At 38.4% G+C, this 27,560-nt stretch overlaps 1 protein-coding gene across 1 annotated transcript; it reads right to left on the bottom strand.

Annotated features, from left to right (window-relative positions):
* Positions 1 to 22: 22 nt before the first annotated feature.
* Positions 23 to 27,560, bottom strand: LOC124777073 (transmembrane protein 256 homolog). The gene is made up of 4 exons (XM_047252348.1): positions 27,386 to 27,560; positions 27,130 to 27,301; positions 26,825 to 26,943; positions 23 to 653 (listed from the first exon to the last, which is right to left on the bottom strand). Exons 1-4 carry the CDS (start codon positions 27,464 to 27,466, stop codon positions 510 to 512), a joined length of 516 nt encoding a protein of 171 aa, XP_047108304.1. The 5' UTR covers positions 27,467 to 27,560; the 3' UTR covers positions 23 to 509.

Raw genomic sequence — 27,560 nt, 5'->3', positions numbered from 1 at the left:
CAATGTAGCAAAGGCTTCTTGGTTACGGTCTTTTCATTTTATTGTTAAAATATTTAATCATATAGGAAGGAAACATAAAAAATATTTTCATAGCATTGTAAGTGGAATCTCTGTATACTGTGGTGGAGTAGGAAATGCTCAATAAACACAAGTAAAACACTGGAGTACCAAGTCTTTAGCCTGGTATATGGTATCAATGATCCTCACTGCCTACTGTCATATTTAAGAGCTACAGCCATATGCCAATGAGTCAGGAAATTTCGACATTCACTATTAACATGAAAATATCTATTTCAATTACTGAATACAGCTGGGAGAAGATAAATATGTTAACAATTATAAAATATCAAAACAATAACTTCATTAACAATAGTCAGTAACTAAACAGATTACACTCCTGTAGTGAGAATTGTTGTACTGAAGAGTAACAAAACAAAAGATTCTGAAAACATTAAAATGTTGGCTGTAAACCATTCACATTGTTTGTCCTTTTTCTCCATGTCCTTTGCCTATAACACCATGGCAAGCCAACCAGCAATAAGGAGCGATCCTCCAATGGGTGTAAGTCTTCGCAATTCATCTTTACCAGTTAACGCATGGTAGTAGCATGTTCCACAGAACAACAGCATGCCGGTTAAGAGCAAACTGCCACTCTACAAATGCAAAAATCCAAAGATTAATACACCACAAACATACATTTTAAGCCAAAACGACACCAAAATATATAAAATTATTATTTAATTCTCCATGAGGATATCTCTTTGCTCCCTTGTAAAACTATGTAACAGAAAGAAATTCAAAGAAAATTTAATATAATGCAGTTAAAAAAAATATCACACTTCGTAACTGCAGTGCCCGAAACTAAGTTCAATGAACAATATAAGAAATTCCCGAAGAAAAATTCTTCCAAAAGAGGGGAGGGGAAAATGAGAGTTGTGGCATAAAATATCTGATTACTGTATCTTTGAATATACTGGGTGAACTACAACCCTATGAGTGATAACCAAGAAGTTTTAATTACCTCAAAAAATTAGGAGGGGGGGGGGGGGGGGGGAGGTTGCAGAATTGAATGTTTGTTCATTTGCTGGTACATTTTTCCAGTACTGGTTCACACCGAAATTTCCATGCCACAGTACTGGAGAATGCCACAAAAGATCCAAAACAAAATGATGCAGACCAATGAACAGCAATCCTTTTTGGCAGCAATGGAAATGTTGCAGTTGTGTCACGAAAATCCAGATGACTTCTTTAGCTTTCTGGATTGGCCTTACATGGCTTGAACATTTCTAATGAATGCACAATAATCTTATCAACGAACTACACCTTTTTGTTTTCATTCTACTTGGGGCAGGTTACAGTACTACGGAGCATGAATTTCAGAAGTGCAGGCACGTACCTGCAACAAAAAATAATTAGGTAACTATTTTCTGGAGGTGATACTTAAAAATTTATGACAAGCCATTATAAGTAATAACACCAATAAACAATTTTCATAACGAATTATCCATGAAACAGGGCTATTAAGGTTAGTGGCTATCTGCAAGTCACTACAACCTCCGAGAGAAAAGAGATTACACGAATTTGACAAATTTAATTTTTTTCTGATTTTGATATGTCCATAATGCATTGGCGATACCTGTAGGTTCATTATGAAAGTAAATTATCTAATAACTGCATTATTTGTTTTTACGAAAAGGTGACTCCTCTATGAACCAGGAGGATGCCTGTTGACAGTTTAGTTAGGATTACAAGGACCGAACACAAATTCAAGAGTCAAATACAGGCATTCACATGATCCCATTATTAGTAACCATACTGCAATAAGTGATAAATCCCTTTTGGGGAACAAATATGGATGAGCTGCTCACTGACACACACTGCTGAGCCTATGTCTATGACCCTCTAAACTATGTATATCCACAAAGAGTGACTTGTACAACACAGTATCACCTAAGAGGCTGTGTAGGCATTCAATTAGTATAAAAATGGCAGATGTGGTGGCATATGTAAGTTACTTGGATATCAGTATTCCAGCCAGAGTGAAAGAATATTAGTAGTGGACTGAGGGATTTCAGGCAATAGCACTGGGCATGCAAGCACCTTGCCACATGAGGTTTGGCTATAGAAGGAATAACATGGTCCTTAGTAGCACCATTTGTAACAACAACGATGCTCTACTATTGTACATGTAAGTAATTTTTTTTTCTTCTAATTTTTTGATAAACTTGTGTAATTAATGTTCTGATTTCATTTCTTTTTTGTTTCATGTCATTATGCTAAGAAAACTGTAAACAAGTTTCAATGTGAATATTAATGTTTATGTCAAATGTCAAGCAATATTGTAATAGAATTGAAATGTAACAAATGCTGAAACTGTTGTAAGATGTTTAAAATTGTAATTGTGTGTCTGGTCCATATGTAGGCAATGTGTTAGGGTATGTAGAATGAAAAACCTCGGGTGAATACCCTGTCTGAAAGGGAGCGGTAAAAGGTGGATGGCAGGCGAGCGCGGGAAAATGCGCACGGGCACTGCACAGCACAACGGGCTCAGCAGTAGTAGTTGGAGTCTGGCACTGGTTTGAGCAACACGTTCTGGAGCGAGGAGGCTCTCCTGGAAGACGTAGTTTCACTGAGCCTGAAGTATGGTGTTCCAACGCCCACACAGCATGGCAAAATTCCATAGGCACTAAATGGAAAAGTATTGCGACGCTAAGAAGAATTAAAGTGCCGATACGTCAAGAGCCATAGCTGTGGTTGTATGTGTGCTTTGTGCCTCGCTATCTCACCGCCTGCCAACCGCCGCATCGATACAAGCAGGTTGAAACTTTTAGTACTGTATTCGTATGGACCATAGAGTGAACTGTTCAATAATAACCTAAATTTTACCAGAACTTTCCCATCATTTAATTATCCTCACAACTAACCTAGGCAGGGTCCTTTCCAAATGTTGTGCAATCCGAGTGTCCCGAAATGAAAAATTAAATTTTGTGTTAATAATAATTACTTGCAGACCCAGCTATGTTAGAATGGTGTTTAAAGAACTGTTTTGTTAATGAACCAGTAAATGAATAACGAAGGTCTAACGAAGTTGAAAGATAACTTTAATTTTGATATAGTAATTAAGTTTAATTATTTCGAGACAGATATAAAGGTATTTAAATGAGCAGTAAATAAGATAAAAAGAGTAGTAACTCATATACTAGAAATCTTGAACGCATAATAATTTCAGTAATCAATTTTTTTAATACAGTGATCATAACAGTTTGAGGACCCCCCCACCCCATTTTTATTCATTTGAATTCTGAAGTATTCTAAATTGGTTTGACCAGCAAAAGTTAGTCAATATAAAAGTCAAAATTTATCAATGTTTTACCTTTATCAAAATTGACATTTTGTGTGTGGCTCGAAAGTGCTATTTCTAGGGCAACCTATGCCCGATTTTAATCAGATCAATAAACAGTACGAAGTTTTGTAGTATACATTATAGTGTAGTGTTACGTATTTATGGTTTTTCTATATCAGTACAGAACGTGAAACTATCAGTTCAATAGATTTTCTGGTTCTAAAATTCTACTATATTATGCAGTGTTACTACTTGTTGTTTTGCATGAATATATACAAACTTGTACAGGGAAGAAACCCAGTTAATGCCTAATTAGGCTGGCGAGTGTATTATTATTAAATAGGTAGCATCTTCTGGTTTGCTTTTGGTCCATCCTGATGTGTAATTACATTTCGAACTTGCTTGACGGATCATTGTTATTACAGAGTGGGTGTAAGTCTGATTTGCCACCATTCAGGTGCACGCGGTCGATATCTATACAAAAATCCTTTCTCATAATGTGAACCCCGCTCACTTACCATAGTACAGGCTTTAACGAGTATTGTGTGCCCCACGTGCGCGTTACACATTGTGTCTATATTTTCTTTAGAAACAATAAATTGCAAAACTTTTGCCACCAACCCGACCCCCCCCCCCCCCCACACACACACACACAAAAAATAAAAATAAAATATATATATATATATATATATATATATATATATATATAAAAAATTGGGAAATTAGAAGAGGAGTAAAACTTGAATTGGGTATATTAGGGTTATTGGAAGTGCAGCAAGAACATAAAAGCCAAGCAGGATTAGAATCATGACGATTCATAGAATGGTCACCTTTCTTTTCCGAAACAGCCACCAGATCAAGACTGCTACAGAAAATGCATTTGGAAGCAATCTGGAGTTTATGCATGTCAACACTGTCCAGAAGCGATAACAGCATGACACATGTTCTCATGTTCTGGTACCACACTATTCCAATTAAACTAATGTTAATTCAATTAGCAAACTGAAGGGCAATGCAATGCATTATGGATATGATGAAACCAAACGTACATAGAAACTGAATGTTGCTACTTCCTATGATCCTGAAATTCGTACACTGCTATCGTTGCAATGCAAGATTGCGCCTGGTCTTGACTTTTTTACTGTTACTCAATATTTGCTATCATTTAACTGAAGCTGGGTGGATACATGGAGGGAAAAAAAAGAGAATCCCAGATTTCCCGCTCAAAAATGCACTTTTCCCCCCACATGAAAATACACTTCTTCCAAGGTGAAAAACACACATTTTTCCACAGTAAGCGGCAATATACTTTCCCTTGGAGCTATAAAAGTATTAATTCTCTGAATGGTAAAGATCTTATTCTAAAGCATGGAACTTCAGAGAACAAAAAACTCGGCATAAAAAGTTTTGATTGTGATGTGCAGCAACATTTACGCTGCATATTTTTGTATTCATATTACGACAGTATAGATTCGAAACAGCACATTAGTTTCTCAAGCACTGAAATCGAGATTAACATTCACTTTTGTTAAGTCAATCATAGCTCATGTCACGTGATCTCACAGGCCAATGATGGCAGATATTCAGAGCATAGGACACATGACGTAGACAGCCAACAGCAACATCACGTAAGTAGTGTGAACACACAAATAGGAAAAGTAAATTGTTTAAATTAAAGTATGTGGTGTAGGTACAAGAAAAGCTAAGCTTTCACATATAGTGTTGGTCTTTAAAGACTAGTAAGCTACATGAAAAGCTAAGTTTCCATATATAATAATGGTCTTTTTTTTGCATATGTTACACTTTCAGGTACATCACACAAATCTGCCAGCAAAATTTTAAATAATGACCAGGTCTGGTGTTCTGGGCTAGAATTATTCTAAGTGGCTAGTCCTCAAGGTATTAAGTTTTGAATGAGAGTCAAAGGCTCTGTGATTTAAGAAATTCATTGCACATTCACATACTTAACGTAATTCCATCTTGCGTAAAAGGAAATTTACTTTGAAACTAACGTTTTTCAAAGCACCACTTGCAATATTTTCCTGTGGCCTTTACAAATACCTTCATTCAGCAGTTGCCAGAGAGACAGATAGTATTAAGAGATCTTAAATGACGTCATAAAAGAAAGAGGATACTCCCAGAGCACTGAAATTTCATAAACCATACTAAAATGCATAATTCGGCTTAAAGTGCAAATTCATATGCCCAGAGGCACAATGAAGTAGGCCCCAACCTAACATTAAGCTTTTCCGTGTGTTTTCGGGATGCATATTTTCTTGGAGTACCACTACTGTATTCTTATGTTTGGTTCTTAGTTATGGCATAACATCATACGTACCAGATGATGAAAATATGCACTTGAAATTCAGCGAACTGTTGAAACTAGCCAATGGTGTGGAATGAAACACTTCGCTTCTAATAAATTGATTGCCTCTGAGGAAAAGATTAGCAAAACAACAAAAATAACTTCATTGTTGTGCCAGCCGACTGACTGCCAAAAATGTGGAAATAAAATCAGGAAACAAACCAATAACTATGTTAGCCTTCCGTTATTATGTGAATGTATTTTAATTCACTTGATAGCTTCCAACCACATAAATTTGTTGTGTTTTCATTTGATGTGAGAAGTATTGGGTTGGGTTGTTTTGGGAAAGAAGACCAGACAGCGAGGTCATCAGTCTCATCGGATTAGGCAAGGATGGGGAAGGAAGTCGGCCATGCCCTTTGAAAAGAACCATCCCAGTATTTGCCTGGAGCGATTTAGGGAAATCACGGAAAACCTAAATCAGGATGGCCGGATGCGGGATTGAACCCTCGTACTCCCGAATGCGAGTCCAGTGTCTAACCGCTGTGCCACCTTACTCGGTCCAGTGAGAAGTGTAAATGAAAAGGAAAACAGCAAAATCACTAAATATAAACACAGCTTACATAGAGACTAGCCCACTCCACACTACAACTCAGACTACTATGTGCATGCGTGAATTCGGCAGCTTGGGCGCACCAGAAAAATTTTTCCCAGTAGCATCTGGCTGCTTGTTGCTATTGCTGATACAGCTAACGACCACACTTCAAGTAGCCCACAGAAGGAGAAAGTACTGCCCATACGCAACTCATCTGCTCAAGCGAACATAATGTAAACAGTCGTGATGTCACGCTCGTCGGCAGGTGTTTAATGTTATGAAGTCGTCCACTGTCTTTGACACATTTAGCTGTTTATCAGTTCTTACAAGTCAAAATCACAAAAATTTAACTGAAGAATAACACGACAAATTACAGAAATCCTAAAAAATTCCCATGTTTTTCCCAGTTTTCTCCAGGGTGAAAAAATTCCCGGTTTTTTTTCAGATTTCCTGGTTGTCTCCGAGCGTATACACCCTGTGAAGACAGTCAACCGTTTTGAAAGTGGAAGAGAATACAAAAGTTTCAACGATAGAAAAAGCATAAGAACTGTCTTTGTATCTTATTTCCTACAGCGCCTGTACTCAAAATGAGTGGCTACAAAAGGCATATGTTCTCCATGTCAGGAGTGGCCCAAATCTATGCTGGCAGTAGCTCTAAAATGCCTCAGGGAATGGCTACCTCGTTATAACAACCCATATATGTAACAGCACTTCAAAACCAGCCCCAGCAAAGGTTATGGCATACCATGCATGCATTGCACAATTCTTGGGGTGCTGGGGGAACTGTGAGAAGTGTGTGACAAGTCAGAGACACATCGAAGTTGGGCATCACTAATGTGATGACACTGACTCAGGAGGAAGAAGAGCCAATAGATTTCACAGACACATGGAATGTAGAAATATTGGGGCTTAATGAAGGAAGAAAATGAGGGAAGGATACATATTTAATTGGAGTAGCAGACAACAGGCCAAAAAATGGAGTGGGTATAATAGAAAAACCAACCCTAGAAGAATACATAGGTGACAGGATGTTGATGATTTGCCTGCTGACAAGTAATGGAATGAAAGGCTTCATCCAAGTACAGGGTGACAATTACTGAACTATATGAAAAAAAAACACATAAATTAAGTTACAAACTATGGCATGCACACACTTCATTCAACATGTAAACGTTACTACAGATAATCGGATTTAGATTATGAGATGTTCGATATGCCTGCCATCATTGGTGATGATGTGGCACAAATGGTTCAAATGGCTCTGAGCACTCTGGGACTTAACATCTGATGTCATCAGCCCCCTTGACTTAGAACTACTTAAACCTAACTAACCTAAGGACGTCACACACATCCATGCCCGAGGCAAGATTAGAACTTGCGACCTTAGCAGCAGTGTGGTCTGGAGTGAAGCGCCTAGAACCGCACACCCACAGCGGCCGGTGATGTGGCACAGGGGAATAGCAAAACTCTGCACAACTCACTGAACTGTCGGAACACAGATACTGTTGATGGCCTCCTGAATGGCTGTTTTCAGCTCAGCAAAGGTTTTTGGGTTATTGTTGTACACCTTATCTTTAATGTAGCCCTTCAGAAAGGAGTAGCATGTGTTCAGATCTGGAAAATGCGGTGGCCAATCGGGGCCCATGCCAGTGACCTGTGGGTACCCCAGAGCCAGAATGCGGTCCTCAAAGTGGTCCTCCAGGATATCAAACACTCTCCTACTTCAATAGCATCAAGCTCCATCTTGCATTAACCACTTCTTGTTAAAATCAGGGTCACTTTGGATAAAGAAGGTGAAAACAACTTCCAAAACCTTCATGTATCATTCGGTAGTCACCGTGTCATCAAGGAGTATGGACTGATTATTCCATGACTGGATATTGCACACCGCACAGTCGTCCATTGAGGGTGAAGAAACTTCTCGATAACAAAATGCCAATTCTTAGTCCTCCAAATGCTCCAATTTTGCTTATTGATGAACCCATCCAAATTAACGTGGGCTTCATCGCTAAACCAAACCACAGTAATTCTCTTCACACATTGCAGCCAACTGAGCAGATTGAAAGTCCTAACGCAAACCGTTCAGAGACTATTTTATTTCATACAGTTCAATAATTGTCACCCTGTATATGCACCACAGACAGAAAATAAAAGACCAGAACACTGAAAAATTCCTAGAGAAATTAGCATATGAAATTAAGGATGCGGAAGCGACAGTAACGGGCAACATAACTGCACAAGTTGCAATGGGAAGACTAGTATCAGAAAAAAATGCGGAAAGAGAGAAATTGGCTGATTTTTGCAAAGGAAATGACTGGTTTGATTGTGGGAAACAGTGTCTCAGGAAGAAAAATAAAGGATGACAAGATATGGGAGGGGTCAGAAAAGGACAAAAAACAGCCATTTACTTTCTGGTGGAAGAGCAACATCACTGACAGTTGAAGGATTTAATCGCATTCCCAGGAGAAGCTTTTGGTGGAGACCACTGGGTAATGGTGACAAAGATAAGAATGGGTAAAATGAAAGGTAGAAAGGGGAGAGGAAATGGAAGTGTAGAAACTAAAATGATATGAAGGTACAAGCAAAGTTCAGTGAGCTTAAAATCCCAAGCACTGAATGGTCAAGTGTGGAAGAGGAATTGGGGTAATTCAAATAGGCATTTGTAAACACTGCAGAGAACACCTGTGGCAGAATATCTAAGGGCGAAAGATAAGGAGACACCACAGTGGAACGAACAGCTGAAGGAAGCAGTAAAAGAAAAGAAGGAAGCCGGGCATGAATGGATCAGAGATAAAAAGGAAGAAAGTATAAGGAAATACCTGGTAAGTAAAAAGTTTACGAAAGAGGTAGCAGGAGACTAGAGGAAAAGTTGGGAGGAATTCATATGAGAATTGGAAACAATGTTATCAACAGTATAAGTACAAGGAATAAGATAATGGAAAGCACTTACCAAAAGCTGGTGAAAAACTGAAAATGATGGCTAGTAATGGAACCAGAGGAGCTATGGAAAAGATGAAAAGAGTACTTTGACAAAATATTAAATGTGAAACAGGAGTAGAGGTATGGCAGGGAAACCTAGGCTTGCAAGAAGTGAAAGATATTACCATGTTAGAAGCAAAGTTAGAAGCTAGAGGAATGAGAACAGGAAAGACCCTGGAGTAGATGAAATAAGTGTGGAAATTATTAAGGTAGATGGGCCTACTGGGCTACAATGGTTGTACAGAATGCTAACATGCATATGGACTCAAATGTGTTCCTGAAGAATGGGGAAGGGAATAATAATTCCAGTGTTCAAGAAGGGAGATGGCAAAGTATGTGACATAACTATTGAGGGTTTACACTCACCCCACAAGTACCAAAAATAATGGATAGCATACTGGAAAGATGATTGAGGGAAAATGTGGAATGTTGGTTAGAAGAAGAATGGTATGGCTTTCAATATGGGCACATCAAGAGCAGACCCTAACTTCAGTATGAGTTAGTTGATGAAAAGGCAATGGAGGTATGGTAAAGACCTGGTGATGACTTTTCTTTACTTAAGTGCAGACTTACAATCGTGTCCTCAGGTAAGAGATTGAAGAGAAAGGGAGTTGGAAAATGAATAGCTGAATACTTCAAGCAATGTATGATAAAAGCATCAGCTAGGGCCAGACACAAGTTGGAAGAACAGACCAGTTTAAGAATGTCACTGGGTTGAGACAAGAATGGTGTCAGCATTATTATTTATAATGGTGATGGTTGAAATTGTTAGAGAGGCAAAAGAAGGTCATAGAGAAAGGAAGACCAAGAAATTCCTATTTGCAGGTGTGGGGAACCACCAATAAGGATGTAAATGAAAGAATAGGCATCTTAAATGAAGGGAACGAAAAACTGTCGAGCAAAGCAAGACTATGGTGGTAACCAGAGGAGACAAAGAAGGCGAGGAACAAACTAATATTAAATGACAGGACGTGGAAAGTGTGAATAATTTTAAATATCTAAGAAGTGTGCTAACGGAGAATGCAAGAATGGAGGAAGAAGTTAATAAGGGATACAACAGAGCACTGCATTTCACCAGCATGTGAGGGGCTTAGTCTGGGGAAGGGAGGTGCCACTGAAGTGTAAGGAAGTACGGTACATGACATACCTATGCTGACATATGTATCAGAGACCTGGACGATGACAATAAGAGAGGACAGTAGAATCCAAGCCAGTGAATTGAAATTCCAAAGAAGCATGTTAGGGACAATAAGGAGAGACAGTGAGAAATGAAGATATTGGAAACAAAACTGGAATAGAAAAGCTGAATGAGAGAATAACAGGGTAAAATGGCAAGAACATGTAAAAATGGGAGAGGGAAGAATACCAAAACAAATAAGGAGACCAAAGTTTGAAGGCAAAATGGAGACTTAAAGCACTGTGGATTTTACAATACTTGTACTCACAACCAAAACAGTTGAGTTAAACAGCTCGCAATTTAGTACACAACATTCACAATCTATCAAAATGAAAAACTGCTGAAAGGCAGTTTGGCATTGGAGGAAACAGTTGCATGCATGGTTTCCAATCCAGTTTGGTGGATGGGGTGTAAAGAAACTACCCCATAGTGGTTCACTACTAAGATGAAACTATATGAAAGACTTCAGACACAATTTTTGACTAGCTTGAAAAAGCCAAGAAGCGGCTGCAGTAAAATGGAGGGATATTCTAAGTAACCCAGACAAAGTGTGTCAAGTAAATAGCTACTGACAGAACTGTAGAACCAGAAAAAAACACTTACTGCTTCCCCGGTCTATATGTAATCACGAAATGTGACTGGATGTTGTCTCTTATTGATAGCCAGAAAGTAAACAGCTAGCCCGAAGATGGCATGCGCATGTGCTGATGATGGGCGGGCACAATAGAGTGATCGGTGGTGTTTCGGGGAGAAAGTATGAATGCTGAATGAAAACAAGAATATCGGGGTAATAATTAAAAACATTTTGAAAAATGATACATAGAATATAACAATGACAGTTGAAACTTTCATTATTAATGCCCATAAGTTACGCTAACTGAAAACGAACTCTTGAACCAAGGGTGTTTTAACGACCTGCAAGAAGACCACTGGATGTGTATATGAGGGTCGTCCAGAAAGTAAAGAACATTTTCATGTAACTAAATAAAAACAGAAGATATCAGCAAGCTTTGTAAATAAAGTTATAGTCATTATAGTCACTTACTCTATAAGTAGTCATCACAGCTGTCAAGGCACTTATTGCAACTTGGGACCAATTTTTCTATTCCCATGTTTTACTCCTTTACTGCAAAAGTCGCTGCTTGTTTGAGGTCTCCATTGCTTGCAAACTCTTTGCCACCCAAAAATTCCTTTACTTTCACAAAAAAGTGAGATCACTTGCACAATGAAGTTCTTGCTGTGTTTATGCTGATGATTTAATGACTGCTGGGCTCCCACACAGATCTTCATTGTCACACTATTTCTTCCCCAGTTAAACATAATGCTCAATTTCCTCGGTGAAGACCTGTTCATTGCACTATTACCACATAAATTCCTTATTTGCCAATAAAATTTGATAGGCCAAATATTTTGTGCATTCAAAAGCCGAATGACACCACACACATGGCAGAATTTTCGAACGGTTGGCAACAAAACTTGGCTCACACTGAGACAGGGTGAGGAGCTGTTAAGACATTTGTGACTGTGGTTGTGTGGGCAGAGGGTAGGGTGGGGTGGGGTGGGGGCTCACCACGGGCATGGGGCACAATCTTTCTTTACTTTATGGACAGCCCTTGTGCTACGGCAAATGAGCAGATCTGCTTACAGTGTCCTCTACGTAAACCACACAACTCAGATTTTTTAAAAACCTTAGAATCCAAGACTGTATTGAATTTTGATACTTTTTAAAATTATAGTTAATATTTGACATCTAACTTAGGTAGTCGAAATTTGCCACACCAAAATTCTATGGTACTGTAACTCTGTTTGTTGAATAAGGGTTTAATGTGGAAAGCAAATAATAGATCACATAATTTCAACCTCCTGTAAGATGTTTACAGTGTCATCCCTGTTTTCTCAATGTACAATTTTTAAGTTACTTTGAATATTGGTGATTAAATGCCTATGCTCATGAAACTGAGTACTTAAGGTGGATTTTGAGCTAGAAAATCTGAGCTGTTCTTTAAACATGGTACTAAAGTTCCTGCCAGCATGAAACAATGACTGCAAGTGGTACAATACAACCTGGTTGCATTGTATTTGGAACAAGTAGAGTATTCTCTGAGCCTATACTTTGTAACAACTTTACCAGCATAGAGGTAAGCTGATTCAATATCTTGGAGTGCAACTGCCTTCTGATCTTTTTTGAAACATTGCCAAAATTTGGAATTTTACGATACCTGGTACCAGCAGCATTGATGAGGGTGCTAGCCACTGGGTTAGCTTCCTTATCTTTTGGAGAATACCCTCATAATACCATTCATGAACTCACTGTTATAACCATTTTTATGGGCTATGTACTGTATAATAAGAACATGTTAACAGACGCTTCCTCTGACAATGGGACCCTATGGAGCCTGCATATAAATGACCTGAAGGCTAATGTCTTGTGCTTGATAGAGCAGTTGGAGGAGTTGTGAATCACTATGTCAGTGGTGATTGCCTTTCTGCAAATAACAAATCCAACTTTGGTACCCCAAATCTACCACAACTCAACCTAAGAACCAAGTCCAAGAGCTTCAGTATATCACTGGGCCCATGAACACATTGAAGATGCAGTGGTACAGTTTAAAGACTGTATGAATGCTATACATATCGATAAACTAAGTAGGTTTCTTAATAAGGGGCACCAGATTGTTAAACCAGAATGTCACTGAGTGTGGTTCTGATTTGTATCTTAGGGTGTGCAGCCTTTCTGATATTAATTTCAGTGAGAAAGAAACAATATTTTTAGAAAAAGGAATGTCCTACAACATTAATAATTTCACCGCTTTAATAATGTGACCGATCAACAACAGATCAGTTCGTTGATCTCCCACATTGTCTCCTCACTTGATGGTGTCAATATAGCCACAGGAGAAAGTAATGAAGCAGCTGTTAGCCTAAGTAACATAACAGAGAGGTTGTACGTAATACAATGGTTCTGGTTTAGTTAAGGAACAACTTACAGTGAAGGGGCTATTTTGGATAGTATCAACAAAAAAAAAACTCTATAAGCATCAAGCACTAATTGCCCAGTCAGACAAGGGAAAACAGACATTATTTTATGTGAAAATCATTATGTGAATACAGTGCAATGCTTCTTAACAGATTATGGAATTATTAAGTCTAATCTAGATCCTATGAACAGATATTTTACCAGTTTAAAAGAGATTCTTAATACAACCAATACATATCGAAATCCATTCAGTAAGAAGAACACTGCTCCTATGAAACTGGCAGGACCAAGACTCCAGGCTTTCACTAAGTCCATTAAGTTGATTTTCCAGTTTGTCCAATTGTTAACACCTGTACGGGGTTCGGATCGCAGAGTACCTCAACAGCTATATCGCCACCTGATTTGCTCTAACATTTGCAACATGGGATAGTTAGTTAATAAACTTTCATACCTCCAGGAACTAATCTGGTCTCCCTCGTTTTTTTTTTTTTAAGAAGGTCTTAAAGGTCTTGCAATGGGATCCCCCTTATCACATTTTCTTGCCAATATATTCATGACAGCTTCCGAGTCTAATGCCATAATTTACTTTCCGACATATGCTAGCAAGATCGTACACCTCAGTACAGATACATAGCTGACATTCCTGTTCTTTTCAACGGGTAACACAAGAAATGTTGTCAGTTTGTGTGAGAGTTGAATTGTTACACAATGAGAATTCAATTTACTGCTCAGCAGAATTGTGGGGAGGGGGAGGGTACAGTATGTGAAATCATCACGATACCAGGATCTTAATATTACTTTACGTGGTACTTAAATTGGACTTGATATTTACAGAAGGCAATCACCACTGAAATTGCATTTGATATTTACATAAGCCAATCACCACTGACATACTGATTCACAGCTCTTCTGATCACTCTAATAAGTACTAGGCTTCAACCTTCATGTTGCTTCTACACAGGCTCCATAATGTCTCGTTGTCAAAGGAAGCCTTCAACAAAGTGCAAAATTACACAGTACACTGCCTATAAAACTAGTCATGACAGATTGTCAATAGTATTAATAAAGGTATCCTCAGAGAGATAAAGAAAGATAACCCAATGGCTAGCTTGCTTATCAATGCTGATAGTCCGAAGACCACTGGTACCACATATCATAAAACGCGGCATTTTGGCAATATTTCAGCAACGATCGCAATATAGTTGTGCTCCAAACATATTGAACAGGCATTCTTCATTACCGCCAATGTTGGTACAAAGTACAGACACACAGATTATGCCACTCGTTCCAAATATAATACAACTGAGGTGCATTGTATCATTTGCAATGACTGACCCACGTGGCGCAATGGAAAAATTGGCAGGAGCTTTAGTGCCACGTTTACAGAACATTTTGGGGTTTCTAGCTCAAAGCCTGGCTTCAGTACTCACTTCTGTGAGCAGAAAGATTCCATAACCAATCTCCCTAGTAACGTAAAACATTTTACTTAAAGAAAACAGGGGTCACACTTTAAAAATTTTACTAGAGTTTGAAATTAGGCGATCCATTAGTATTTTCAACACCAAATCCTAAATTGACAGACAGAGTTATAGCACCACATTTTGACAGCCTATGTTAGATGACGTAATACTCTGTTGTTCTTTTACCTAGCCCCTTCCTCCTGGGCTTCTCCCTTTTCCTCCCCTCCCCACATTCTATGTCCCACCATAATTATCCTAGTTTTTTTGTACATATTCATTGCAAATACAATTTTAAAAAATTCTCAAGTTTCCTTAAAAAAAGTACCAGTATGTACTACAGTCTTTGATTCTTTTAATTGCATGAAGTTTTCAAAAGTAAAACAGCTTCAAGACTTTGTAACTAAAAGTCTACGAAGCTGACCTTGTCCAGGGTATTGGACAGGTCACAGATGGCAGTTAGTGAATGTTCCATCATATGTGGTGGACAGCTGCAAGTACAGAATAAGCAGTTCCAGACCAAAACAAAACAAAACCAAATCCACTTTGCGTCTGTGTTGTAGCAAGTGGCAAAGTGGTCAGCATCTGTTCACCAGTGGCACATTTTAAATTTATATTCTGGAACTAACCTTTCCCATCTTAACACTATGAGTTCACTCAATGAGTCTACTCAATCCCACCTGATTCCAGATACAATCATCGTGGAGCATTTCGATAATCGAATATTACCCCAGGTGGTCAATCAACCACCAGTAATACTGAAGCAACTGGTCTTTCATATTCTGGGGCAGCCAGGCTAGAATGCAATGCAATTAAACAGAGGAAGTTGGGGTCCTCCGGCCAACTTAAAATCAAAACAAATACATTTTTTGCAACACCTAACATACAAACACTTCTGCAACCAAGTAACCTTTATAAGTTGGAAGATACATTAAAAGAACAGAAGATTCACATTTTGGCACTTCAAGAAACATGAATGATGGTCAATAACACCACAGATTTACGCAATTCTTGTCTTTTTAAGAGTAAAACTGATAAAAGAATGCTCAATAATACACCACTCTGGGAGTTGCTTTTGCAGTGTCCAAAAATATTTTAAATTCAATAACAGATGTAAAACCCATTAATGATAAGACTTATGACAATTTCTGTTACAAGCGCGAATAGAGCATACACTTTCATTAATGCCCATATGCCAGTCAATGAGGATAACCATAAAACACCTGAAGAAATTAATGAAGCTTGAGAAATGTTTGAAAGCATCGTCTCAAAAATTCCCTCAAACCATGTTAAAGTTTTAATGGATGATTTTAATGCTCAATTTGATACAGAGAAAAAGTATAAGAAAACAGTAGGTGGATTTCCTGCATGTAAATGGACAAACAAATATGGCCAAAGATTTGTTGAAACATGCAAAAATTTTAACCTTAAAAATCATGTAAAAAAAGTTTCTAAACAAAAAAACTTTGTGGGCACCCAACACATTTATTGGGGAATTTAAAATCGATCAAGTAGTAATTTCATAACCTAATTACAAAGAAATTTTAAATGTCCAAGTAAGAAAAGGAACTAATACTGATTCTGACCACTATTTAATGTGAATAAAAATAAAACTTCAACCTCAAAAACTCTTCAAAACGGAAAATGTTATCCCTAAATTTGATAGTGCTACAATAACCCCACCTCTAACAAGCGAACTTGACGAAAAACAATCTAACAATTGGCAAAGCCTAAAGGAAAAGCTCATCAAAACAGCACAAAATTTAATTCCACTTTGAAAGAAACAAAAATATCCTTAGAGGATTGCAGATTGTGAAACCCAAGTCATTCAAAAATTGGAATAGTAACAAAACTGAAAATACATACAACACTTCCATAACTGGGGGGAGGGGGGGGGGGGGGGAAATTATCCTAAATTACTCCGACAGATTAAAAGAAACTATGAAAATGCAAAACATTTAGTAATCAAAACACTTCCAAAGGAACAATACAAGAAACTTTTCTGAAACACTCAAAACAAAATTAACCGGTTACCAACCTCAAAGTCTTTGCTTCAAAAATGAAAATGGCACTTTGGCTCTTAGCAACCAGAAAATTGATAGATACTTGCAAATTATTTTGAAAAACTATTAAACTGTCCAGAACCAAATTCAAATGTTCAAATGTGTGTTAATTCCTAAGGGACCAAACAGCAAACTAGTAACACCAACCTTAACTCTAAGGAAATTGAGATAACTAAACAAATTGTGATACTTAAAAACAATGAAGCATCTGAAGAAAACAGTATAATTGCATAACTACTAAAATCAGCTGGACCTGACACTATAAGACATAACTCAGCTAATAGGACATATCTGGCAAACTGAGAAAATACCTGAGGGCTGGAAAACTGCCCTAATTCACCTAATGCATTAAAAAGGGGATAGAACCAATGTTAATAATTACCAAGGAATCTCTCTTCTGCAGGTCACGTACGAAATTATCTCGCAGTATTTACTTGACCGAGACCAAGAACAATTACAACCTAAAATTGGTGAGTACCAAGCAGGTTTAGACCACAGAAATCCTGTGCGGAAAAAATTCTTAAATTTAAACTAATCCTTAGGCACCAAAGGATTTCTAGTAACAATATTGTATGTACATTTGTGGATTTTAAGAAGGCCTATGACTCAGTTGATTGTGAATTTCTTTTCCAAATTTTAAAGGAACAAGGGCTAGATTATAGAACTAACAGTGATTAAGTGAACTTTAACCGATACTAGATCTAAAGTTAAATTTCTAGGAAGAATTTCTGATCCATTTGATATAAAGACTGGTGTTAGACAGGGAGATGGACTCTCCCCTCTATTGTTTAAATGTGTTTTGGGAAACGTAATTACAGAATGGCGAGAGCAAAAGCCGAGTCAAAATATAAATCAGTCAACCAGGTTAGGTAGAAGTAATATTAGGATGGATTGACTCACCTTTGCAAATGATCTGGCAATTTTAACTAGGGACATTACCACAGCTCAAAAACAAACTGCAATTCTTAAAGAGTTGTAGAAAAAGTAAGACTACAAATATCATTCAGAAAAATGGAATATATGACATGTAACATACAAGCACCAAAGTTTCTGAACACGAAATATGGAAAAATAAGAAGGGTTTCTCAGTTTAAATACTTGCGGGAAATCATACAGGAAATCAATCTAGAAAAAACTCCAAATGAAGTTCGCTGTCAAAAATGCATCGTAGTCAAACCTGAATGTCTTTAATTTTAAACAGAAAGAGGGATATTGAAAAAAATTCAAAACAAAGAAAGATTATGGGGAAAATATTTCGCCCCAAAATTACTGATGGAGAAACTTATATGCTGAGAAGTTAAGGAAATAGAAGAATACACAAACATACATGGTGACATGAGAAAAAGAAGACTTAAATTTTATGGGTACATTACAAGTACGGCACCCACCACGTTGACAAAACAAATAGCAGAATTCTAAAACAACAGAAGGAAGGCCAAAACTGAGCTAATTAAATGGATTGCTGAGATTAAGGACGATCTTAATGTAGTGGTATAATAAAGGATTCAGACAAAAGATATGCAATTGGAAAGTTGGTCAGAGGGAAATTAGAAAACGGACTGGAACATCATGGTCTGATGAAAGAAAGAGACTTCATTAAACAGATTTCATTCTGAAAGGATGAAACAAATTTGGACACAAAGGATAGCTAATCATTAAAAGCACCATTGCTTGCTTGCACCTTTCATGGTCCTATTGGGCCCATACGTGAATAATGATGATAACAACAATAATAATAATAATAATAAAATAATACTTTGAACATTTTTACAAAACAATAACTTCGCAATTTTAAAGTTTTTCAAAGTTGTAAGGTTTATTTAGGCCTTTAGGGGGCACTGCCAGCAGATCTGTCCCTTTTCCATAATATATGCAGCCGATGGTCCTCTTGTAAGACGTTAAATTGGCACAGTTCAAGAATTTCTTTCAGGGTACCAGAACTTACGGGCATTATTACTGAAAAAATTCAATTGTAACTTATATTCTATGTCTTGTTTTTCAAAAACGATTTGTATTTGTTATCCCTATACTCCCTGTTCTTGTTTACCATTCATGCATTACCTCAAAAGACCAACGATCATTCGGTTGTGTCAGTTCATCATCAGCGCATGCACAAGCATCCCATTCTGCGAATGCATATAGACTGGAGAGGCAGTAAATGTGTTTTTCAGGTTCTACTTTTCTGTCAACAGCTATTTAGTCGATGAATTTTGTCCAGCTCACTTAGAATTTTCCTCCATTTTACTGCAACTACTCCTTGGTGATTTAAGCTAGCTGAAAATGGGGTCTGAAAAGTATTTCATATATTTTTGCCGCATCAGTGGATCAGTAGGGTATAATTTTTTTACACCCCATCCACCATACTGGAATGATATCTGTGCATCTGGCTGTTTTATTCAATGGCTGTCCCGAATTCGAGACTTGATCTGGCATACAGTTTTAATCTGCCAGGAATGTTTTTGATACGTTGGGCACATTTCATCTGTTTCCAATGTTAACATCCCATACACCTCTTTCCATAGAATGATTCTTTAGACAAAAAGTATCACAAATAGAATTCTTGCATAAGTTCTTAGTTATCCAAATATAATGTTTTGTGATGAAAGTATATTTAGGCATTATCAGTAAGGCATTATTATTCAATTCTCTGATTTTGGAATTGTTGCTCTTGAACTAAAAATAAACTTATTTCTTTTTTTTCAGATGCAAATGTTGTAAGATGGCATAGAGAATTTTCTCCAAAAATCAAACCTGCACTGCACTTAGATGGTGGGAAGTGTGGTGGATTCTAAAATAACACAGAAGCAAGCAAACCGATGATAATATCAAAGTCAAAAGACTGATTATCAAAAGACTGATTATCAAATTTGCATATTCAAGTAGTCCACACATTTTTCGGGTCAACAGAAAGATCCGATCTCACGCGTCGGCTTTGACCCGTGACGTAAGGGTGTTGTGGTGTGTGACGTCACTACGGCGCGGAGTTTGGTTTGTGAGTGTGGCGTGTTTGTAGATGTCGTGTTGTTGTTTGTTGTGCCCTCTGGTGGTATGTTCATGGTTTTCGTTTGTTTGGTGTGTTGGGCTCAGTTTGCTGTTGCTCAGTGGTGAGTGCTGCGTGCGTCATTTTGAAGAGGAATTTGTATCAGTGAGTTAACGGTTTTGTGTGATGGTTAATGTAATGATGATTGCTGTACGTCGGGTGAATCTGTTATTAAGTGGATTCGGTTGTGGTTTTTTGTTCAGGAATGGATATGAAAGACCGAATTAATAGTGCTCGGTTGAGGGCTATGATGGGGGAGACAGCTATAGAGCTGATCAAATTTCTTCAGCTATTTGGCTTAATTGCCGAAGTCGTGAAGTGCGGTGTGTGCCGCGAACCAATGAAATTGGTTAAAGTTCCGGCCTCTCGGACCAGGGACGGTTACATGTGGCGCTGTCGTAAAGATGACATGTGGCGTTCCATACGGCGCGGTACCTGGTTCGAGAAGTCTAGATTGGGCATGCGTGAGATTGTGCTTGTTACATAATATTTTTGTTATAGATCCCCACAGAGTTTTTGTGCGCATGAGACTGGTGTGAGTGAGAGGACTGTTTTAGATTGGTATTCCTTTTGTCGTGAAGTGTGTTCGGAATTTATTAAGTACAGGGGTAAGTTGGGGGGGGGGGGGGGGGCATGGGGTGGTTGTGGAGGTGGACGAGTCACAGTTTGGGAAAAGGAAGTATGGGAGGGGGAAGTCTGTGGCTGGTCTTTGGGTGTGGGGGGCTGTTGTTCCGGGGGGTGGGGGTTCCGAATGTGTTTTTAGGGTTGTAGGAGGGAGGTCGAAGGCTGAATTAGTGGGGTTAATTGAGGAATATATAGAGTCGGGGTCCACAATAGTTTCTGATGCTTTTTCTTCTTATAGGGGGTTGGGTGAGAGGGGATTTAATCATTTAGTAGTGAACCATAGTTTAGAGTTTAAGAATTATGATACAGGGGCTTGTACTAATACAATAGAGGGGATGTGGGGGGTGGTTAAGTCAGTTCTTGGGAGGGTGAAGAGGCGCTCTTCCAAACTTCAGTCTCATTTAGATGAGTTCTGTTGGCGGAAGAGTGTCCCAGAGGGCTATTGTATTTTTCGGGTTTTTTTAAGGGCTGTGGGTAAAATGTATAGGCCGAAAGTGGTTAGTTAGGGGGGGGGGGGGGGGCTGGGTAGGTGGGTGGGTGGCTGTGGTTCAGGGTGGGGTGGGTGGTTTATTTTGTTGTATAGTGTTTGTTAAGGTGGGGGGGGGGAGGGGGAGTGTGTTTGGTTTTTGTTTTAGTTGTGGAGGATCTGTTTTGTTGAAGTTTTTGTTGAGTTGTAGTGTGTGATTGAGATGTTTTTTATGTTGTATTTGTTTTTGTTTGTGGGTTTTTTATTTTGGGGTTGTGGGGGGGGGGGGAGGGGGTTGAGGTATGGGTGGGTTGGGTTTTTCTTTTGGTTCAGTATTTTTTTCGTTGGTTTGTGTGTGTGTGTGTGTGTGTGTGTGTGTGTGTGTGTGTGTGTGTTTGCGTGTGCATTTGTGTGTGATTGTGGTGGCCAATCTAGTTTGTGGGGCTGGAACTTTCTTGTGGTAAGTTCCCTTTTGTTTTTGGCGTATGTGTTGTGTATTGGGGTATAGGGAAGTGTTTCAATGAAATTTGTGGCTGTAAAGGTTGGTATTGGTATTCGTATTGGGAGATGTTTTTGAGTTACATAGGTCAAGGGTAGTGGTCGATCCTAAGTCATGGGATTGGTAGCTGCTGTTGAGCTATATAGTTGGAGGGAAGTGTTCAATCTCAATGTTTGGTGGAGTATGTTGATTTTTGTAATGGGAGATGGGATCGGGGGTTGCTGTTTAGCTATATAGGTCAAGGGAAGTGTTCGATCCCAATTTATGGGATCGGGAGCTGCTGTAGATATATGTAGGTTAAGGGAAGTGTTTGTTCGCTATGTTTTGCGGTGTATTTTGATTTTTGTATTGGGGGATGGGATCGGGAGATGCTGTTGAGCTATATAGGTCAAGGGAAGTGTTCGATCCCAATTTATGGGATCGGGAGCTGCTGTAGATATATGTAGGTTAAGGGAAGTGTTTGTTCGCTATGTTTTGCAGTGTATTTTGATTTTTGTATTGGGGGATGGGATCGGGAGATGCTGTTGAGCTATATAGGTCAAGGGAAGTGTTCGATCCCAATTTATGGGATCGGGAGCTGTTGTAGATATATGTAGGTTAAGGGAAGTGTTTGTTCGCTATGTTTTGCGGTGTATTTTGATTTTTGTATTGGGGGATGGGATCGGGAGATGCTGTTGAGCTATATAGGTCAAGGGAAGTGTTCGATCGCAATTTATGGGATCGGGAGCTGTTGAAGATATATGTAGGTTAAGGGAAGTGTTTGTTCCCTATGTTTTGCGGTGTATTTTGATTTTTGTATTGGGGGATGGGATCGGGAGATGCTGTTGAGCTATATAGGTCAAGGGAAGTGTCCGATTCCAGATAAGATTGTGTTTTGTGGTATTAGTTGAGTTTTGTGATGTCGGTTTTTTTCGTCGTCTTGTGTGGTTTTGTATGGCGGTGGGTGGCTAAATTTGCTTATATTTAGTTTCTCCCCACCCAAAAACCCCCAATTTCCCACGCTTGTCCCGTTAGAGTCATTAGGCTTTTTGTGAAACCTGTGTGTGTGTTGTTTATCTGTGTATTTTCGTTTTTATGATACGTATGGAACGGTTTTATATCCGCCATATTGGAATTGTCGTTTCCGCCATATTTGTGACGTCATGGGTCAAAGCCGACGGGTAGGATCGGACGTTTCTGTACTTCCCATTTTTCACCTGTAATAGTAGTCAAAGCATGTTTTTTAACTTCTTTATTATCTTTGAACTGGATTTTCACAAGAATGAAACAAACTTGAATCTGAGATGATCCTTCTGAGATACAGTCATCTGGATATACAACAAAATTGACAAATTTTTCGGGTCAACTTTAATGTTGGATAACTCAGTAATTATTTGACTTATCAAGCCGCCACTTGCTGAACCTTATGGTATGTATTGATCATCTGGATTTGCAGCTCTTGTGTCTTTTGTGTTTGCAGTTAAAATTGTTGGATGTAAGGTCTGTCAGCTATGGAAAAAACAATGTTTTGCGTAACTGGAGGACCTCATCACACCCAACAATCTTATGATATGTAGGGTAGCTTAAATGAGGAAAAAATTAGCATAAAAATGTCATTCTATCATAAGGTACAATAAGTCCAAACATTATCCAAATTTGTCATGACAAAATTCATGATCTACTTGGGCAGTAAACTATGATAAATTTGGTGTACACTGAGCACATGTACAAACAACTAGAATATTTTATCTAAAAAGTTGAGCATAATCATCGAGTTTCAGTATGGAAGTTCCTTTAGATCATAACTAACAACGATGAAAACTCGGTTGTCGAAATATGGAAAAAATTGCCTTTTCAAAAGCATAGATGATGGTCTCACTGAACACCCTGTCAATCTGCGACTTGGCATGGTTTCATGTAAGACCCAAACAAATATCCTGAAAAAATTTCATCACAATTAGAGAGTGTGAACTAGGGACCCTTAGGCCACTTGACATGTAATAGCCTTCTATCCTACAAATTAAATCAGCCAAGATAAACGTACTGTTACAGAGAAGAGGAATACAGTTAGAAATTGAATGGACAGCTTTAAGGCATGAAACAGTAAAGGAAGCAGAGGATCCACTAAATAAAAAAATAAGGACGGTTAGAAATCCTTGTGTATCACAGATGACAGTGAATTTAACTGATGAAAGAAGAAACTATAAAAATGCATCAAATGAAACAGACAGAAAACAGTACAAATGTCCAAAACATGAGACCGAAAAAGTGCAAAATGGCAAAGCAGAAATGGTAAGAGAACACATGCAACCTTGGCTACAGAAACGTGTAACGAGGGGAAAGATAGATACCACCTATAGGAAAATTAAAGAGGCCTTTTCATAAAAAGTATATGAACATCAACAGCTCCAATGGGAAACCAGTACTACACAGAGGAAAAACTATAACAAGGAAGGAATACATTGGTAGACTATACAAGGGAAACGAATCTGAAGGCGATGCTGTAAAAAGCGAAGACAAGTTAGATGAAGATGTACAAGACAGGCAAAATACCTTCAGACCTCAAGAAAACTCTAATAATTCCAATTCCGCAGAAGGCAGGTGCTGCCAGGTGTATATATTAAAAAGCAATCAGTGTAATAAAATATACTTATAAAACACTGCCACAAATTATTTACAAAAGAATGGAAAGAAGTGGTAGAAACCATTAAGGGGAAGAGCTGCCCAGATTTCAGAGAGATGTATGGTCTAATGATGCAATACTGACCCAATAACTTATCTCAGAACATAGCATTTGAAGAGAGAGAAAACTTGTGATAACACCGATTGGAATACACACTTTGAAATACTGACAGTAGCAGAGGTAAAACACGGGAAGTAAAAGGTTATACACAACTTGTATAGAAGCCAGATACAGCAATTGAAGCACATGTTAAGAAGACAGTGAGACACAGTTCCCACTAATCCCAACAATATTAAATCTACACACTGAGCAAGCATTAAGAGAAACTGAAGAACAATTTTGAGAAGAAATTGAAGTTCAGGGAGAAGAAATAAAAACTGAGGTTTGTCAATGGCACTTTGATTCTGTAACATGACACAAAGGACTTGGAAGAGAAGATTACAGAATTGGCAGTAAGGGTAATGGAATGTAGATGAATTAAATCAGTGGCACACAGCATTAGATTAGGAAGTTAGACGCTATAAGTAGTAAATGAGTTTTGGTATTTGGGCAGTAAAATAACTGATGATGGCAGAATTAGAGAGGGTATAAAATGTAGACTTAATGACAAGAAAAGTGTTTCTGTACAAGAGAAATTTCTTAACACTGAATATAAATTTAAGAACTACAAAGTCTTTTCTGAAGGCACTTGTCTGGTGTGTAGCTGTGTATGAAAATGAAACATCAACAACAAGCAGTGTAGACAAAAAGAAATGGAAACTTCTGAAATGTGGTGCTACATAAGAAAGCTGATGACTAGATAGACAGATCGCATACCTGATAAAGTACGGAACAGAACTGAGCAGAAAAGAAATTTGTGGCATAATTTGATTAAAGTAAGGACCAGTTGATAGGGAACATTCGAGACATCATGGAATCATCTGTTTAGTTTTGGAAAGTAGAGTGGGAGGGAGGGGGAGGGAACTGTAAATGGAGACAGGAAAGTGAATACACAAAGCAGCTTCAAATGGTTATAGATTGCAGTATGGTACTTATTTGGAGAAGAGGCGGCTTGCACAGGATAAAGTAGGCCTAGTGTGTAGAGCTGGATCAAACCAGTTGTTGGACATGTCAACAGCAAACATCTTTCACATGAGGGTAAATGTAGCATCCCTCTTTCCAACAGTTTCAAACACACAATACTCAGCATAACACAAAAGTTTTTAGGGCACAGGTGTATTTATGTTCAGCTCCTTTTCAGTGTTCTATTTCTAGGAAGATGTATGCCAGACAAACATTTTTATCAGAAAAATGCCTGAAATATATTAAAATGTTACTGTGGTATTCATCTGAAGACTGGTTTGAGGCAGCTCGGAAATACGGAAGCGTCCGATCCCACCCGTCTGCTTTGACCCATGACGTCACAAATATGGCGGAAACTAAAACAAACACACACACTTTCCACAAGAAGCCTAATGACACTAACGGGACAAGTGCGGGAAATGGGGTGTTTTGGGTGGGGGGCAAACTAAATATAAACAAATTTAGACGCCTTGCGTAGCTACAACGTGGAAGTGAAGACAGCCATGCACGAATACCCACCCACCTCCCCAGGGGTCCTAACCCCTGCAACCCATAGAAGATAAAGATGCTTCAGTAGCTGATTAGTGTTTTTTGTCTTCTTAAAAAAAAAAAAAAATCTCACGGGATAGAACGAACAGATCAGAAAGATAAATATAATAAACTAAAACAGAAATTCGAGGAAACAGACAATTAAAATATGTAATAAGTGTTTTTAAATTTAAAAAAAAATCTCACGAGATAGAACGAACAGATCAGAAAAGTAAATAAAATATGATAAAACAGAACTGGAGACAGCCACACTCAAACCAAACTCCGCGCCGTCACGACGTCACACACGACAACACCCTTACGTCACGGGTCAAAGCCAACGCGTGGGATCGGACGCTTCTGTCGACCCGGCAGCTCTCCATGCTACTCCACCCTTTGCAAGCCTCATCTCTGAATAACTACTGCAACCTATAGTTTCTTGAATCTGCTTACTGTATTCATCTCATGGTATTCCTGTAAAATTTTTACTCCTCGCACTTCTCTCTACTACTAACTTGGCGATCCCTTGAGATCTCAGAATTTCTCCTCTCAACTGACCCCTTCTTTTAGTAAACTTGTACGAGAAATTTCTTTTGTCCAAAATCTATTCAGTAGGCTACCTCCTCATTTAGTTACAATACTTGTCCGTGTAACCTTCTCCTCCTGTGTACTTCTTGTCTGGACTAATTACTGTCCATGTATCGTTTCCATAGGCTATGCTCCAGGCTACCTCATGTCTCCCTCTGAAGACACTGCCCATTCCATTCAACTGCTCTTTGAAGCCCTCTGCTGTTTTTTGTATCAGCAGCAAACCTCAAAACTTTTATTCCTTCTCCTTGAACTTTAATTCCTACTCCAAATTTTTCCTTTTGTTTCCTGTACTGCCCGTAAAGGTATACTGACTAACTAACATCAGGGACATATGCAACTCAGTCCTTCCTCAAACACTGTTTCACATTCATGCTACCCGAATCATACGGAAAATTCCATAAATTCGATAGTAAGAAGTAGAGCTAACAATGAAAACGTATTCAAACAAAAACTTACAGTCTTCGGCCACCGGCTAAGGGGTACACCGAATAACGCAAGCGTGTGCAGAAAATGATACCGATTTGCCGTTTCAAAAATCCTCTTCAGATCCTCATTATGTTCCTTGGGATAAATAGCTAAAACAAACCAAAAACGTTACAACTCTATAAGCTCATTTCATATCTAATGTCTATAAAATTAGTGTTAGTTATGTAACTACGTACATAATAAGCCAAAAATTCAAGAGTTTCCTGTACAATACGATCAGACGATCTGTAAAATTTATGTTATGAGACTATAAAATACAAACGCAAAATACATACTATGAGCGCCGTATGCACCAAGTGCAACTGCTGCAGCACCGCACAAGCCTGCGATCCTCACGAAAGAACTACCACCATAGGTATGTTTCCAAATAGGTAGGTCGCACATAGTTGGTTTAGGAACAGGTGGCGGTTTTGGGCTACCAGAAAGTGATGAAATCGTTGCGGACGACTGAAATAAAAAAGAACAACGCTTAATTATATCCATTAAGTTTCCTTTAGAACATTAGCACGGATTATTTCAAGGATGACGTACAAAATATTTCACATATTCCGTTGTTGTTTTCACGACTGGATTGGTGAAGAACACGTAATTCACTGTATCAGAGAACGTCATTGTTTTTATCTCTCAATTAACAACTCATTTTAACAATGTCACTGTGACATCTACGAACACAATTCGCCGATCATCAAAGAAACTGATCAAATAC

This window comes from Schistocerca piceifrons, chromosome 2 (assembly GCF_021461385.2).
Source record: "Schistocerca piceifrons isolate TAMUIC-IGC-003096 chromosome 2, iqSchPice1.1, whole genome shotgun sequence".
NCBI classification, from domain to species: domain Eukaryota; kingdom Metazoa; phylum Arthropoda; class Insecta; order Orthoptera; family Acrididae; genus Schistocerca; species Schistocerca piceifrons.
This window is presented reverse-complemented; position numbering and strand designations above follow the sequence as displayed.

Excerpts from the sequence above, each read along its gene's own strand:
- LOC124777073 (XM_047252348.1), bottom strand. The coding sequence starts at position 27,466 with ATGACGTTCTCTGATACAGTGAATTACGTGTTCTTCACCAATCCAGTC. Across the intron at positions 27,302-27,385 it reads CGGAATATGTGAAATATTTT|TCGTCCGCAACGATTTCATC; the intron begins GTACGTCATCCT and ends TTTTTATTTCAG. Across the intron at positions 654-26,824 it reads TTAGCCGGTGGCCGAAGACT|AGTGGCAGTTTGCTCTTAAC; the intron begins GTAAGTTTTTGT and ends TTGCATTTGTAG.